The sequence below is a fragment of the Fistularia commersonii genome, chromosome 18 (assembly GCF_037954325.1).
Source record: "Fistularia commersonii isolate RoL2024-O1a breed Wild chromosome 18, RoL_Fcom_v1.0, whole genome shotgun sequence".
Classification (NCBI taxonomy): domain Eukaryota; kingdom Metazoa; phylum Chordata; class Actinopteri; order Syngnathiformes; family Fistulariidae; genus Fistularia; species Fistularia commersonii.
Genome location: NC_141301.1, coordinates 3,388,650 through 3,404,571, shown reverse-complemented (window position 1 = coordinate 3,404,571; position 15,922 = coordinate 3,388,650). Strand labels below are relative to the sequence as shown.

Sequence of the window (15,922 nt, the reverse complement as noted above, 5' to 3'; positions counted from 1 at the left end):
GCAATTAAAAGGGAATGGAACAGTTTATTTATTTAGTCTTTTTCGGACAAAATCTACAAATCCCGATCAACATCGACCTGCCTCTCTTCCTGTTTAGATTCTCTCCATGGGGATGATGACTGAATATTACCACTTCTTCTTCACCACGCTGGTAAGCGACGCGCTGCCGACACATAACGGCCTCCGGGAGGCACGGCGGCCGGCCGCCGCGTGCACGCGGGCAGGAATCCTCTGTAAATCTGATGTGCGCTCATACTGGCAGCGTTCTGCGCAATTACACACTAATCCATTGTCTTCGTTAAGTGTCCTTTTATCCCTTGCAAATTCGAGCGCGCGTCACGCCGGAGATGGCGTTATGCGAAGATTATGCAGACGGACTCAAACATCTGCGCTTTGTGTTATAATAAGATCGGCGGATTCTGCCGTTGCCCTTGGCATGATTTTATGGTCTCGTGCTTGATATTGTTTTCAAAGTTTTAATGAAATCCCCCCCTGAGCTTCTCACTTTCGCTGTGTGTGTGTGTGAGTGTGTGTGTGTGTCTGTGCGTAATAGATTCGGAGATGCTTCTTGAATAAATGATTTACATGTCCAAGCAGAAAATGCGAATCATCGATTATCCAAACTGTGCGTGACTTTTCTCCGCGGAGTTTACTTCATCCCGACACGCAGGAAATACATAGAAAGCGGCATTGTTTGGTTTTTTTAAAAAAAAAAAAAAAAATTAGAGGTTGGATTATGAAGTTTGTGTGACCCTGTGATTGACAGGTGAGCGGTCTGGGCTAAACCCCGCCTCCCCCTCAAGAGCCTCTTCCGTTGGACAACGAATCGTAGATTGTTGTTTCGAATCAGTTCGACAAATCAGTTTTAACATGCATGAATCCTAATGAGATGAGATGAGAACAACCTTATTTATCCCGAAGGAAATTGTTGTGCCAGAGTTTCAAGCAAAAACATAACAATAGATCAGTGTTTCTTAACCTTGTTGGAGGCACCGAACCCCACCAGTTTCATATGCTCATTCACCGCACCCTTCTTTAGTAAAAAATAAAATATGATTTTTTTTTACTGGTGCACGAAATGAATTGTGCATTAATATCACCTTGTTCAAATAACAAAACCAACACAGTGCATGAACTCAAAACAACTTACCTCAGTGTGACTTCTACTGTTGCCTTTGAGAATCTCAGAGCAGGACGCTTTCAATGACTGTGCCCACTAACTGCAGACTAGAGTGAGGGGTGGACCTCTGCGGCAGAGGCTCCACCGAACCCCGGAGACCGACTCACCGAACCCCTAGGGTTCGATCGAACCCAGGTTAAGAACCACTGCAATAGATAATAGAGGGAAGGAGGGAGAATAAGAAATACGATCAAATATATGATGCTAATGCTAATCTCCTCAGGACCTGTTTGCGCTCGACCTGGAGCCGTACCGCTACAGCGGCGTCAACATGACGGGGTTCCGGCTCCTGAACATCGACAGCCCCCAGGTGGCCTCGGTGGTGGAGAAGTGGGCCATGGAGCGGCTGCAGGCCCCTTCCAAGGCTGAGACCGGGATGATGGAAGGGATGATGACAGTGAGATCACCTTTCTACCTTCTTCCAATCACAGGATTTGTTTGTTTTTCTGGTGATTCCGGCTTTTTTTTTTTTTTATTTCCAAACAACCCAAACTTCTAGTAGTAATCACGGAGAGACTATATTGTATGTAAATTTCGTCCCCTAAAACTACCGCCGTGATTTGATCGGATCCCGCCTTCCAAAGTTGGAACACAGCACCGCTTTCTGATTGTGTGCGCCGAGAAATAGCTGGAAAACAACTGCTCTCCAAATTCCGCTCGACAAATCGTCGGGTGATTAGTGTGATTGCTCTCTCAGAGCGGCCGCCGCGCACGCTAATATTTTCACTGGTCGCAGGACGCGCTCCCTGATGACCCCGTTGTCTCATTTCAGACAGAAGCGGCCCTGATGTACGACGCCGTCTACATGGTAGCGGTCGCCTCGCAACGCGCCTCCCAGATCACGGTCAGCTCGCTGCAGTGCCACCGCCACAAACCCTGGCGCTTCGGATCGCGCTTCATGAACATGCTCAAAGACGTGAGTGTGGATCTGCGCGTCGGGTCGGGGAGCGGGTGGTGGGACTGGATCTCGCTGCCAGCATCTGTTCAGGGCATCCCGGAAAACAAGGAAGTGATTGACCGATTTTCAAGTCATGGGAAAATTATAAAAAACGAGGCAAATATCCAATATCTGTTGTCACCTGGTCTCCGGTGGGCAACATGGCGCTTCTCCGCTGCTAGCCGTTTCAGCGCCCCATGTGATGCTACCAGCCAATTAAATTTTCATGCCCCCTCAGAGCTACCCTGCCACCAAGTGTTTCCATTTGACCTCAGTCCTGTTCACCCCATATATTTGGGGTGAAAACGCCAAAAGTTTGATTGTGTTCTGGCCGTCTGTCTACACAGCAGCGGTGTTTGCAATGCCTGGAAATGGGTCTCCGAAGTGGAAAGATTTGAAAACGCCCCCGTCCCGTCCCATCTAGATGGGGAAAATGCGACACGTGTATATCACTTACGTTGCAACCCCTTAGGAAGGTCGGTAGTCACAAACAAAAATGGCCGTCTCCAGAGTTCGTCATTGTATTTTGACTCAGATGACTCACAATCTGCATCCTCTTGGAAATTACCCACCTTGTAGTTTCAGATCACTTCAAGCAATAACCCTACCTCCGAGAAAATACCGTATTGCTCGCCGTTGTTTATGCTGACACTTGCTGTAGTACCCAACTTTGTTATTGTGCAGAGACATGATGTGTCTCTACGCACGTGTGTTTTAGTTCCAGGTGACAAAATCATCCTGCTAACTGCTGGCCTGGCATGTGCACTGCAGCCTTTCTTGTGTGTCCTACCTTCCGCCATGCACAGGATAGTTTTTGAAAGGTTCGAAAATATATGCAAACGGCGACTAAACAGAACATCGCATCCAAGCGGGGCCTTTGTGTGCTGAATTTAGCAGCCTTTCGCATCCCTCGCTAGTTTTGAGAAAAAACTACAAACTTGAAGATGACGAGTGCCATTAGCGAGTTATAAACTAATCATACTTTGTAAGAATGCAGAAGATTATTTCATAGATAAGTTCTAGTTGTTGCGCTAATCCAGAGGACCTACGATGCAGGGAGAGGGAAGTGGCACAGGGAGGTGAGGGACTGGATGTCTGGATCTTCCAGGGTAGTGCACTGCGCTCAGGGAGTCAGGGATTGGGAAGATGTAAAAAATGTAGCATAAGGAGTTAAGATGCTTTGGGGTGTTCCAAGGTCTTCCAGGATGTTTGAACTGAGTCAGCTGTCAAAGGTGTAGCGTAGCTGTAGCAGGAACAGGCAGTCTGGATCTTCCTTTATAGGGACTAAGGTGACAAGCAGAGTCAAGTCAAATTTATATTATATGTCGCCAAATCAGAAGGGAGTTGCCTGAGGACCATTTCCATGTTGAGCAGGTTTGGACCAAACTCTTTAAGGTGACCATGAACAAGCACTTGGCTGCAGTAGGGAGGAAAGACCGCCCAGTAAAGCCAGTCTGAAGCCTTGGACAGATCCTGGTGGCCCTGAGTAAACTAGGCAACCCGTAAGGCGAGACAGGGAAGAAGGGGAGGAACAAGAACGGGGACTCAGCAGCCGTAGACGGCACATCTTGGAAATCAGACAGAAATCAGAAGACGACTTTGGCAACCCGTGGTGGAGACATGGGGAGGGGGACGTGGCCATGTTAACAGATTTAAAAGCAAACAGTAATTGCTATAATGTAACGGTGGAAAACGCATTTTCTCAGCGACGCTTAAGATGTGCGTGTTAACCCCCTCCCCCTCCCTTTGGGTTTTTTGCTCTTTATTTATTTATCTTTTTGATAGAAAGCCTTTCAGCATCTGGCGTAGGCAGAGAAAACAAAACAAGATGCTCGCCAGGTCGCGGTTTGTCATTTGCGTCTCCGTGTCGTCCTCATCAAACTCTCCTTGGACACCAATCAGCCGCAACTCACGTGTCAATGATAAATGATATTTTTGGTTATTTACATGCTTGGATGGCACTTGACGTTCACTGGCATGTTAAATGAGTCGCTGCACAGTGCTTTCAGACAAAATCATCATCTCTCCAAGTCGGACCTCTTGGATAGTACATACGTACTGAAAACATACATACATATATACATATCTTTGGATGTTTGTATGCATACATACATACAAACATCCAAAGATAAATATTTCGCTACTTGTATACATAGATAACTAGCTAGCTAGCTAGCTAGCTAGATGTTGTTAACAAGATAGTGGTGATGATCTTTATCTCTAGCTATGTCTTTATATAAACAAAGACACACACACATATGTATATATATATATATGTATATATCTATACATGTAAATAAACATACTGAAGATATATATATCTATTTATGTATACATACATACAAACATCGAAAGATAAATAGGTATCTACCTGGATACATAGATAAATGGATAGATAGCTAGATAGCTAGCTAGATGTCGTTAATAAGATGGTGGTGATGATCTTTATCTCTAGTTATATCTTCATACAAACAAAGACACACACACACACACACACACACACACACACACATATATATATATATATATATATACATCTATTACATTACATTACAGTCATTTGGCAGACGCTTTTATCCAAAGCGACTTACAAAAAGTGCAATATAAGTAAATTAACATACTGAAGATAAATATATCTATTTATGTATACATACATACAAACATTGGAATAAATAGCTATCTATCTGGATACATCGATAAATTACATATATTGCTAGATAGCTAGATAGCTGGCTAGCAAAATGACTAGATAGCTGAATCGCAAGATGGTTAGATAGCTAGATAGCTAGTTAGATGTCATTAACAAGATAGTGGTGATGATCTTATCTCAATCTATATCTGTATATAAAGAAAGACACACGCATATATATATAAACAAACATACTGAAGATATAATTTCTATAATGTAGCGGTGTAAAATACATTTTCTCAGCAACGCTGAAGATGTGCGTGTTTAACTGCCTCCCCTGTTGGATTTTGCTCTTAAATTTATTTCTTTATTTTTTAGATAGAAAGCTTTTCAAATCTGGCGTAGGCAGAGAAAACAAAACGAGGCACTCGCCAGGTCGCGGCTCGCCCTTTGCGTCGCCGTCTCATCCTCCTCAAACTCTCCTTGGACATCTTGATCACCCACAACTCACGTGTCGACGATGAATGTTTTTTTTTTTTTTAATTTGCTCGGACGGCACGTGACGTTCACTGGCACGGTAGACAAATCTATAATCGGCCTTGTTTTCGTCCCTGCCGCCTTTACGCCGATCTCTCCACCAGGGCCCCCGGCAGTTTGGATGGTACCAGTTCTCGGCGAACGCGCGTTTTAAGTGTTTTCCTTGATTCTGTGGGACTCTGCTGGGAGAAGGCGCCGGATTGGCGAGAGGAGCCGGTGGGCAGAGAGGAGTCAAGATCAAATCAAGTCCCGGACGCTCATCGCCGTTTTAATTAGTGCGCCGGCATCTCGGTTTCTTTTATCCCCTGCGTCAATCAATTCTGGCGGCCTGATAAGATCCGTGTGCGGTAATGACTCCCGACATGTGGCCGACGCTTTGGGATTTACGGGGAGGTCTAGATGGCTGGAATAAATCCTTCCCCGGTCTCCAGAGACGACACTTTAACGGTTTATAAAGCATTTATCACCACAGTGCGGCACGCTTTAATTACTAAACATTGAGACATCCCGATAATGAGCCCTGAGTCACGTGACCTCCCAGTCACCATGGAGACAAGGCGGGGTGTAAAGGACCTGCCGGCAGATGTTCAGCAAGTGTAACTGATCGCGTGGCGATGCAATTTGCAGAACATGAGGGCTACACAGGCGGTCATTCATATAGTTGAATAATTACAAACAGAAAATAGCTCTTTGTTCATGTTTTTGGGTGGAATATCTTTAATCAAAAGCCGGTGATGCGGGGGTTGAAGGCCCCTGTGGTCCCATGAAGGTTCTGTATGGAGAATTCATGTTCTCCGCGTCTCTGCATGGGTTTCTCCAGGTTCTCCGGGTTCCTCCAAAAACATGCAGGAGATTCATTGGAGACCCAGAATTGAATGTTAGACGTGCAATGAAGGCGTGAATGGTTGTATGTCTTAACCTTGCCTCTGGCGCAGTGACAGCCAGGATGCGCTCCAGCTCAGCCCGTGACCCCGAGTGCATGATAAGCGATATAGCAATCGATGAATGACTGATTCAAAGGTCCTTCCTTTTTCAAGCTTATCATCAGATCAGGATTCGGCTTACTTTCGGCGTTTCTGCGTCAGTGCCGGTCAAAGATCTACCTTACAATTTACAGTTCCCGGGTCAGTAGTTCCTGAGGAGGTGGCAGACGGCCGTCCGTCTGCAAGGCCACTATTTGCTCGGCTTTATTTCCCACACGGTCTCGTGAGTTTAAATTCTGCTTCCATTTGCCGCTGCTGAAACCAATGGGATGTATTTACCTTTTAACACACACTTCTGATCAGACAAAGGAAAAGGAGAAATGTTCCTTCTTTGTAGGGTTAGCTGTTTGAAAGAACATATATATGTATATATATATATACACATACATGTATACAAACACATAAACATACATACTAAAAGCATATACTGTATATATGCATGTGTGTATGCATACATACAAATACAAACGTTCACAGCTAAATAGCTAAATACCTAGCTAGCTAACTGGCGAGCCGAACAGCTAGCTAGCTAGCTAGCTAGCTAGCTAGCTAGATAGATAGATAGATAGATAGATAGATGGGTTGTTACCGAAATAGTGATGCCGATAGTGGCAATCTCAATATCTATCTCTATTCCTATATTAAAACACACACACACACACATATATATATATATATATATATATATATATATATATATAACATACATACTGAAGATATGAATATGTATGTATACAAACATATAAACATCCAAAGCTAAATAGCTAACTAGCTAGCCAGCCATCTATCTAGCTAGATAGATAGATGTCGTAACTGAGATAGTGATGGCAATAGAAGTAATCTTTAACTCTATCTATATCCATATATTAGCACACAAACATATATTTAACATATATACTGAAGATGTATATATATATGTGTGTGTGTGTGTATATATATATATATATATATATATATATATATATGTGTGTGTGTGTGTGTGTGTGTGTGTGTGTATATATATCTATATATATTATAGACAAACATACTGAAGATATATATATCTATATATGTATGTGTACATAGATAGATCGATAGATCCATCCATCTAGCCAGTTGTTTATGCTGGTTGCGTATGCAAAGATTTACATTTTTGTGCCTCGTAGTGCATGTGTGTGTGTCTGTTTATGTGTGTGTGTGTCTGAGACTAAGCTATGTCACGTCATTAGTCAATAAGTAATTCCCATCTTCTGCCTTCTGCGGATTTTATTACTTTTCCAGGTACATCGACATCATGTGGAATATCAAGCACCTGCTGTGCTGCAGTAGTATTATTACCCCCAGGGCCAAAGTATTAAAGCAGCTGACTTTGTGATTCCAACTCCCCCGCCGGCGTCGATGGCCTGATAACCGAGGACAAGTGTTTCCTAGGCGGCCGGGGGTCGGCACGTCCCTTCATCGGCGCCGAGAAAATGCTAAAAAACCGTAACCTTTTCCCTGACTTCTTCAAATTGCAGCCAGTGTTGCGGCGGACATTCAACACCGACCCCATTTGTTTTAGCCTGTGTAATAAACGGCCGCGGCTGCCCGCTCCGTTTATATCAGCGACCCCGCCATGGACCACGGGACGCTTCATATCCCCCAAACCCGCCCCGTGCAGGAGCGTCCATTAGGATGCAGCTCGCCTTAATCAGCCTCCTTTGCATAATGGAGCGCTCATCAATTATTCATCTGTTCCCGGACTATTTTTTTCGTGATTATCATTAAATTTTTCCGTCTACTGGCTCGATTTGTGCTTTTTTTTTTTTTTTTTTTGTGATGGCAAAGTTAAAAACAAGTCGCGGGTTTGTGTTTCTCTCTCGGTCACAGGCGCAGTGGAACGGCTTGACGGGTCAGATCGTCATAAACAAGACGGACGGGCTGCGGAAGGAATTTGATTTGGACGTGATCAGCCTAAAGGAGGACGGCCTGGAGAAGGTGAAGCGACCTCACGCGTCTTCCAATCTCTTTTTTTTTTTTTTTTCCCCCGCAAACTTTATACAACAGGGGTGAATTAAAATCGACATCCACCCTATCGAAGTCGATTGCCGTGAACTTAAAGTGCTCTTTCTTTATCGTTTCTGCAAGACAATCGCGGGCAACAATCGCCTGAATAAAGTGTGGAAGAAGGTCTGTACTTTAGTGCCTCGCCTGCGTTCCCCCATTTCCACCTCCTGCTGCGTTTAAGGAAAAAAGAAGTGTGCAGATCCTCTCCTCACCTTTTCCATTTGCTCCTTCAATGGCGTTTTGAGTTCCTTGCCCTTTTTTTTCCCTCTCCTTCCCTTCATTTCGCCCTCCTCTCCTTTGTTCCTGCACAGAAGGAACCAAAGAACCTGGTGTATTAATCATTATTATTATTTGTTTTTGAGTCAGTGCTGTGGTTGGTCACCTGTTGGTCGTGTCTCCACAGATTGGCGTGTGGAATTCTCAGACCGGCCTTAACTTGACCGAAAGCAACAAGGACTCTTCGACAAACGTTACGGACTCCATGGCCAACAGGACGCTGATCGTCACCACTATCTTGGTAACAACATCTGTCTGTCTGTCTGTCTGTCTGTCTGTCTGTCTGTCTGTCTAGCTAGCTATCTAGCTAGCTACCTAGCTAGTTAAATAGCTAGCTACCTAGCTAGCTATTTAGCTGTGGATGTTTCTACGTATATATACATACATAGATATACAGGGGTGTCTCAGAAAATTAGAATATTGTGATAAAGTTTTTTAACTTCTGTTTTTTAAAAAAAAAAAAAAAAAATACTTTCAACCCCATGGTCATTACCTGTTAGAAATTAAATTCTTAAATAAATCCTGAATACTTGGGATTTATTTGTCTATTTACTCTTATAGCATGTTAAATCCTGACTTATCTCGATGTTCGTGATTTCCAAGAAGGGGACCGTTTGTAAAATGAAGAAACTGGTTGGATTTCGACGTAAAATCGGATCTAGAGAGTGAATAGTTTGTCTCTATATGACAAGTAAGTGAGTGAATATTTGTGCAGTATGTCTCTGCAGGACTGTCACAGAAAATTAAGATATTGGGATAAAGTTCTTTATCTTCTGTAATGCAATTAAAAAAAACAAAAATTACTTTTTCATGATATTCTAATATTTTGAGATAGGATTTTTGAATTTTCTCGAGATGTAAGCCAAAATGAGCAATATTGAAATAATAAAAGGCTTGCAATATTTCAGTTGATTTATAATGAATCCAGAATGTATGACATTTTTGTTTTTGTAATAGCATTACAGAAGATAATGAACTTTATCACAATATTCTCATTTTTTGAGACAGTCCTCTATAGTCCCTCAGTGTGTACATACTGTATATATACATATATATACTGTACATACATATATATGTATGTATATATATATATATATATATGTATATATACATATGTATGTTAATTAAGTATTTCTTTTTTAAAGATAATTGAGTATGCTGTTTCATATTGCAGTTAATGAGATAATAGCCCATGAAAGAACACATGTACACACATATCTATATCTATATCTACTTCTATTTCTATATATTTCTTTTTATATATCTATATAAGTGTGTGCGTATGTGTGTGTGTGTGTGTGTGCGCGTAATCAACTCACTGGATGCAATATGAGGCAGCATACTCAAATGTGAGTTTCCAATACAAATATTTCATTTTCAGATCTTCATATTAATTATAAATGGCTCTAATAAGGATGATCCGGAGTATCAGTGAATTCTGGCGATGTGAGTCCACCGAGGAGCACGGACTCCTGCGCGGCCAATCAGGCTTTTTATTTCCCTCATTCGACTTGATTCTGTCTGCGTTCCAGGAAAACCCCTACGTCATGTACAAGAAGTCGGACAAGCCGCTGTACGGGAACGATCGCTTCGAAGGATACTGCCTGGACCTGCTCAAGGAGCTCTCCAACATCCTGGGCTTCTCCTACGAGGTGAAGCTGGTGTCCGACGGTAAATACGGCGCCCAGAACGACAAGGGGGAGTGGAACGGCATGGTGCGGGAGCTCATCGATCACGTAAGAACCGACCGTCCTAATGGCCGGGCGTTGAACCGCTTGTTGAACCGCATCTCGGAGTTAACCTTTCGATGTATTTTCTTCCGCCCTCCCTCCCGCAGGTCGCCGACCTCGCCGTGGCCCCGCTCACCATCACGTACGTGCGGGAGAAGGTGATCGATTTTTCCAAGCCCTTCATGACTCTGGGCATCAGCATCCTCTACCACAAACCCAACGGCACCAATCCGGGGGTCTTCTCTTTCCTCAACCCCCTCTCCCCGGACATCTGGATGTACGTGCTGCTGGCGTGCCTCGGCGTCAGCTGCGTGCTCTTCGTCATCGCCAGGTAAACTCGCCAGTCCCGTTATTGGACGCAAATTAAAATATAAAGCGCTATCTTTTATGAAATGTGTAACTGTGGCACACCGTCAGGTTCACCCCCTACGAGTGGTACAATCCTCACCCCTGCAACCCGGACTCCGATGTGGTGGAAAACAATTTTACCCTGATAAACAGCGTCTGGTTCGGGGTCGGAGCGCTCATGCAGCAAGGTATCACTGAAATCGTCGTATGTGTGCGTCAAATTGTCGCCAGTGCCTCAGGTTTGAGGAACCCACGCCTCACCTTGTGTCGCAGGGTCCGAGCTGATGCCCAAAGCCCTCTCCACCAGGATCGTGGGTGGGATATGGTGGTTCTTCACGTTGATCATCATCTCCTCCTACACGGCCAACCTGGCCGCCTTCCTGACCGTGGAGAGGATGGACTCGCCCATCGACTCCGCAGACGACTTGGCCAAACAAACCAAAATCGAATACGGTGCTGTGAGGGACGGCTCCACCATGACCTTCTTCAAGGTGAGCGGGTTGGAGAAAGGATAGAGGATAATGATTCTTATGATATAAATAAAGGTGAATTAGTCATTAACTTGCGTTACACAGTGTGTCCTGTTGTCCTTGACTTTAGATTATCTCAGAGCGTCCAAACTTAGTAGTTGTAATTAATTTTCTGTCAATTAAAAAGAATTTCAGAAGTTCACAAAGGGCTTTGCAATTCCTCTCAGGAAAAAGTTTTTTTTTTTATTTTATTTTATTCATTTATCTATTTATTTATATTATTTTATTTTATTTTATTTTAAGCCAGATTCAATGTCATTATATTTTACCCATAATTTTGCATTTTACACTTGTAAACAAAACATTTTTCATGAATTCATTTCCATTGAATCAGTTATGCCTTAAATCACACATTAATTACCTCTTGATAAATCTCAGTAAGCTGCATTTTTGACAAGTAATCGTCCATCATCATCATCTAACGGGTATTATTCTTAGGCCAGTCAGTCTTTATTGTGAAATGAATATCCTCTTTACAAATAATTAAACTTGATGTCCCGCCATCCAGCCCAAGATATAGCTGTTAGCTGTCATTTGATACTTATGTACTTATGTTACCATTTTTTCCAAAGACACCTGAGGGGTTAAAGGTTTTGTTGGCAGCAGCAGCCGGTGGATCTGAGTCAACGGATGAAACCGAATAAACCCGGACAAACATGTGCTCAGCTGTCGCACCCCATCCCGTCACCCACCTCACCTCAGACGGTCGCGGGCCCTGCGGGGACCCGCCTGTCACGCACAGAACTCTGTAAAAACAAGAAAAAAAACAAAAAAAACACAAATCCCAAATTTTTACCCCGACAGAAATCCAAGATCTCCACCTACGAGAAGATGTGGGCGTTCATGAGCAGCAGGAAAAACACGGCCCTGGTGAAGAACAACCGGGAGGGGATCCAGAGGGTCCTCACCACCGACTACGCCCTCCTGATGGAGTCCACCAGCATCGAGTACATCAGCCAGCGCAACTGCAACCTCACCCAGATCGGAGGCCTGATCGATTCCAAAGGCTACGGCGTGGGAACCCCGATCGGTGAGCCATAGCGAGTCAGATTCAAGTCAAGTCGGATTTTGTTTGCACGCCGCCGGGTCACAACAATAACACTTTCCATTTAAAGCAGGGGCGTCGAACTTATTTTTCACTCGCGGCCACATCGGCATAACGGTTGCCCTCGAAGGGCCACATGCAACGGTAACAGTATAATTGTAGTTACATTTATACTGTTACCGTCACATGTGGCAATGTAACCAAATGTTATGTAAAATAAATGTAACTACTCCTTAATGTTAAATAACTCTGACTGTATCACTCTTTGAAATCCAAAATGTTACATATGCATTCCCATCTTTCCTGAAACAGCCTTCCATCTGCATCAACTTTTCTCTTCCTGGACATTTAGGGATCATTTGTATTTCACAATTCCTCTTGCTGAAAATCGCATTAATGTGGATTTATTACAACCTAATGGCGGGATGGCGTCACTTTGCGTGTAACGTGATCAGCATGAATTGTGTGAAATGTCGTTTATGGTGGATGCACATGTTTGACTTATTTTTTTTAAGACAATCAGACCTTTTAAGATGTTCTCGCGGGCCAAATAAATTGACGAGGTGGGCCATATTTGGCCCGCGGGCCTTGAGTTTGACACCTGATTTAGAGAAACCCAACACTGACCCATAAGCGAGCACTCGGTGACAGTGAAGAGGGAAAAACTGTTTTTGTGGGAAGCCTTCTGTCTCAACCGGCCTTGACGGTTGCTTTGACGATGGGACATTTAGGGCTCTATGGGGAGGGAGAAGGATTTTAAATTCTGGTCTTGTCCGTGCAGCCGGTGCCTGGAAGCCAATACTCGAGAGGTATGATCCCTCAGACTAGTTCTTGTCGGAACTCGTGCGGCAGCATTCATAATGAGTCTTTGCCAACTTGTTAGGACAGTGAGAGTCATGTTGACCCAGTCTGGAAGAGACAAAAGCATGATTTTGATTTGGAGACAGAATATGGACGATTTTTGCAATCCTTGCTATATTTCTTGTATGGGAGATAATGACAAATTCTTGTTAAAGATAACTCTCGGGTGATGCTGGAGGCCAGTGTGACGCTATCAAGAGTAGCCACATCATTAAGTAAGGTGTTTCGATGATGTTCACACCCCTGAATGATGACTTGCAGTTTGTTATCTGGTAGTTGGTTGTCAACCAGATGTCCTTAAGATGTGTCTTGACTTCAGTGAGCCCACCTGTTTCCATTGTTTTCATCGATAGGTACACCTGGGTGTCATCTGCATAGCGGTGAAGAATTATGGAACGCTCCCTGATAGTTTTACCTAAAGGAAGCGTTGTATTACATTATTATTAAATTACTGGCATCCTCCCGCAGGCTCTCCTTACAGGGATAAGGTCACCATCGCCATCCTGCAGCTCCAGGAGGAGGGCAAGCTGCACATGATGAAGGAGAAGTGGTGGCGCGGGAACGGCTGCCCGGAGGAGGACAGCAAAGAGGCCAGCGCCTTGGGCGTGGAGAACATCGGCGGCATCTTCATCGTGCTGGCGGCCGGACTCGTCCTCTCGGTTTTCGTCGCCATCGGGGAGTTTATTTACAAGTCCAGGAAAAACCTGGACATCGAGGAGGTGAGCGTCGGCCAGTGCGAGTGGCACAACAAGTACTGAGGCGGGCGGCGACCCCCGCCCCCCTGCAGTGTTACAATCAAAAACAGCTTCTCGTGGCCCGGCCCCGGGTTTTCGTGGCGCGGATGAACGTCTCGGGGCCAAAGGAGGACATTTCAAACCCGTCTGGCGCTCGACCATCTTGGCCTTTCTGTTTCTTTTGAAAACAAAACAAAGAGACACGCACAGTTACCCGCCGGAGAACGCTTGCGTTTATTTATAAGTCGACGGGAACTTTCGGTGACTTGGCGGGATCACCGTCTTACCCGACGTGCTCGAGAGCGCCCCCCCCCCCCCCCCGCCTCTTCGTCCATCGAGATATGCTTTCGCGTGTTTTCTTTCGTTTTTTTTCGGGTTTGTGTGAATTTTCATGTGTACGTTTTTCTCACGACATAACCCCTTCCAGGACGTTCCGCCCCCTCCGGTTCCTGCCGTTTTGGTTTTGCAATGACTCCGATTTCCTCCCCCCAGCGTGCACGGACTGTGAATCTTTTTTTTTTTTTTTTTATCATTATTATTATTTTTTAAATCAACGAAACAGCCCCGGTCATCACGCCGCGGAGGTCGGAGCTTCATATGTATTTCTGACTGTTTTGCATATTCGATCGTTGTGGTCTTTGTTTCCACGGTAACACCCCATGTGGTTCTTTCGTTATCGGAGACTTTTTTTTTTTTCAGACGCGAGAGACCCGCCTCCGGTCTCGTTGTGATGAATCCTGGCTAAGCTAAATGTTTAAGTTCGCTGTTAGCCGCCGCCGCCGCCGCCGCGCTAGCAAACCCTCATCATCACACTCTTTTATAGACTTCGCTCACCAAGGTCTTATCTTTAGCGCACCCAAGTGTTGCTTGCATCAATCACTTCTTCAGGCCGTGTTCGGAGGCGGGGGAAGGGGGGGGGGGTCAACCTCCCGGCACCGGATCCCATCGTCATTAAATTGCGTTTCCTCCGCTTTGACCCAAGTACCCTTTACCTCCCGACCGGTCAGGCCCATGTCTCCCCCTCGCCCCGATTTGTGAATAACGTGCCCGTGACGGAGGAAGGGCGTGGGGGGTGGCGGCGGTGCACACCCTGCTTTTCTAAACTCGAGGCCTGTGTCACACAGACTCGGAAAAACCAAGCGTGAGGCGGCCGACACTGGGGACAGGAAGCTCCGGCCCGTCTCATTTCTGTGTGACAAACTCTCAGGTTATGAATAAGACTGTTACGAAGTATTCATAAACGCCGATCCTTCCTGTGATATTTGTGTGTGTGTGAGTGTGTGTGTGTGTGTGTGTGTGTGCGCGCAGGCGTGTGTTCTTAACCGTTTATTTCAAGACACCCCCCCGAATCACTGAGACGACGGAAAACGCACCTCATCAGAAGTGATGCCGGTAAGTTTTCAGTGGTAAATTTTCAAAATAAGAGAGGGCTCAAATGTTTACATCTGCAGTAGCTTGTGTGTGTGAATGTGTGTGTGTGTGTGTGTGTGTGTGTGTATGAAGATCACTGTTCGGTTTCATCAGGGTCGATGAAGTAGCGTGCAAGTTTATATAATAAACAAATAATAAATAAATACATAATTAACAATATTTGTCAAGTTGGGCGCCCCCGTGCTGCAGTGTTTAGCGTTCCCGCCTCACAGCAAGAAGGCTCCTGATTGGATGTTCTCCTCCGTGTCCCTGTGGTTTCCCTCCGGGTTCTCCGGGTTCCTCCCACCATCCATTGCTGTAGGTATGCTGGAGGTTCACTGGAAACCCTGAATTGTCTCAAAGTTTGAATGAAAGGGTGGATGGCTGATTGTCTTGAGCAGATGTGAATGAGAGGGGAAATACATGTCTCTGTGATGTTTGAATGAATGATTGACTGTCTAACTGTCTCTACATGGTGTCTGAAGGAGAGAGTGAATGGTTGCGTGTCACGTCTCAACACTTGTTGACCCGTGATTGTCTAGCGACCCGTCCAGTGTGAACCCCACGCTCAGTTTATATACACACACGCACATACACACATACCTAAACATACCTAAACACATACTTACATACATACATATATACACACATACATACATACATATGTATATATATATGTATAAATATGTGCACATTA

The 15,922-nt window shown here is 44.6% G+C and overlaps 1 protein-coding gene across 2 annotated transcripts in view; it reads left to right on the top strand.

Annotated features, from left to right (window-relative positions):
* Positions 1-14,139, top strand: part of LOC147224186 (glutamate receptor ionotropic, kainate 1) — a 28,065-nt gene extending 13,926 nt beyond the window's left edge. Inside the window, exons 5-16 of one of the 2 annotated variants that reach the window (XM_086164371.1) lie at positions 98-151; positions 1,404-1,577; positions 1,953-2,096; positions 8,115-8,222; positions 8,373-8,414; positions 8,695-8,808; positions 10,100-10,303; positions 10,405-10,628; positions 10,715-10,833; positions 10,919-11,136; positions 11,980-12,205; positions 13,550-14,139. In XM_086164371.1, coding sequence (XP_086020497.1) covers positions 98-151; positions 1,404-1,577; positions 1,953-2,096; positions 8,115-8,222; positions 8,373-8,414; positions 8,695-8,808; positions 10,100-10,303; positions 10,405-10,628; positions 10,715-10,833; positions 10,919-11,136; positions 11,980-12,205; positions 13,550-13,839 — 1,917 coding nt within the window. In that variant the 3' untranslated portion in view covers positions 13,840-14,139. The remainder of the gene's footprint in view (positions 1-97; positions 152-1,403; positions 1,578-1,952; positions 2,097-8,114; positions 8,223-8,372; positions 8,415-8,694; positions 8,809-10,099; positions 10,304-10,404; positions 10,629-10,714; positions 10,834-10,918; positions 11,137-11,979; positions 12,206-13,549) is intronic. The other variant, XM_086164372.1, reaches the window with a different exon arrangement.
* Positions 14,140-15,922: the final 1,783 nt, after the last annotated feature.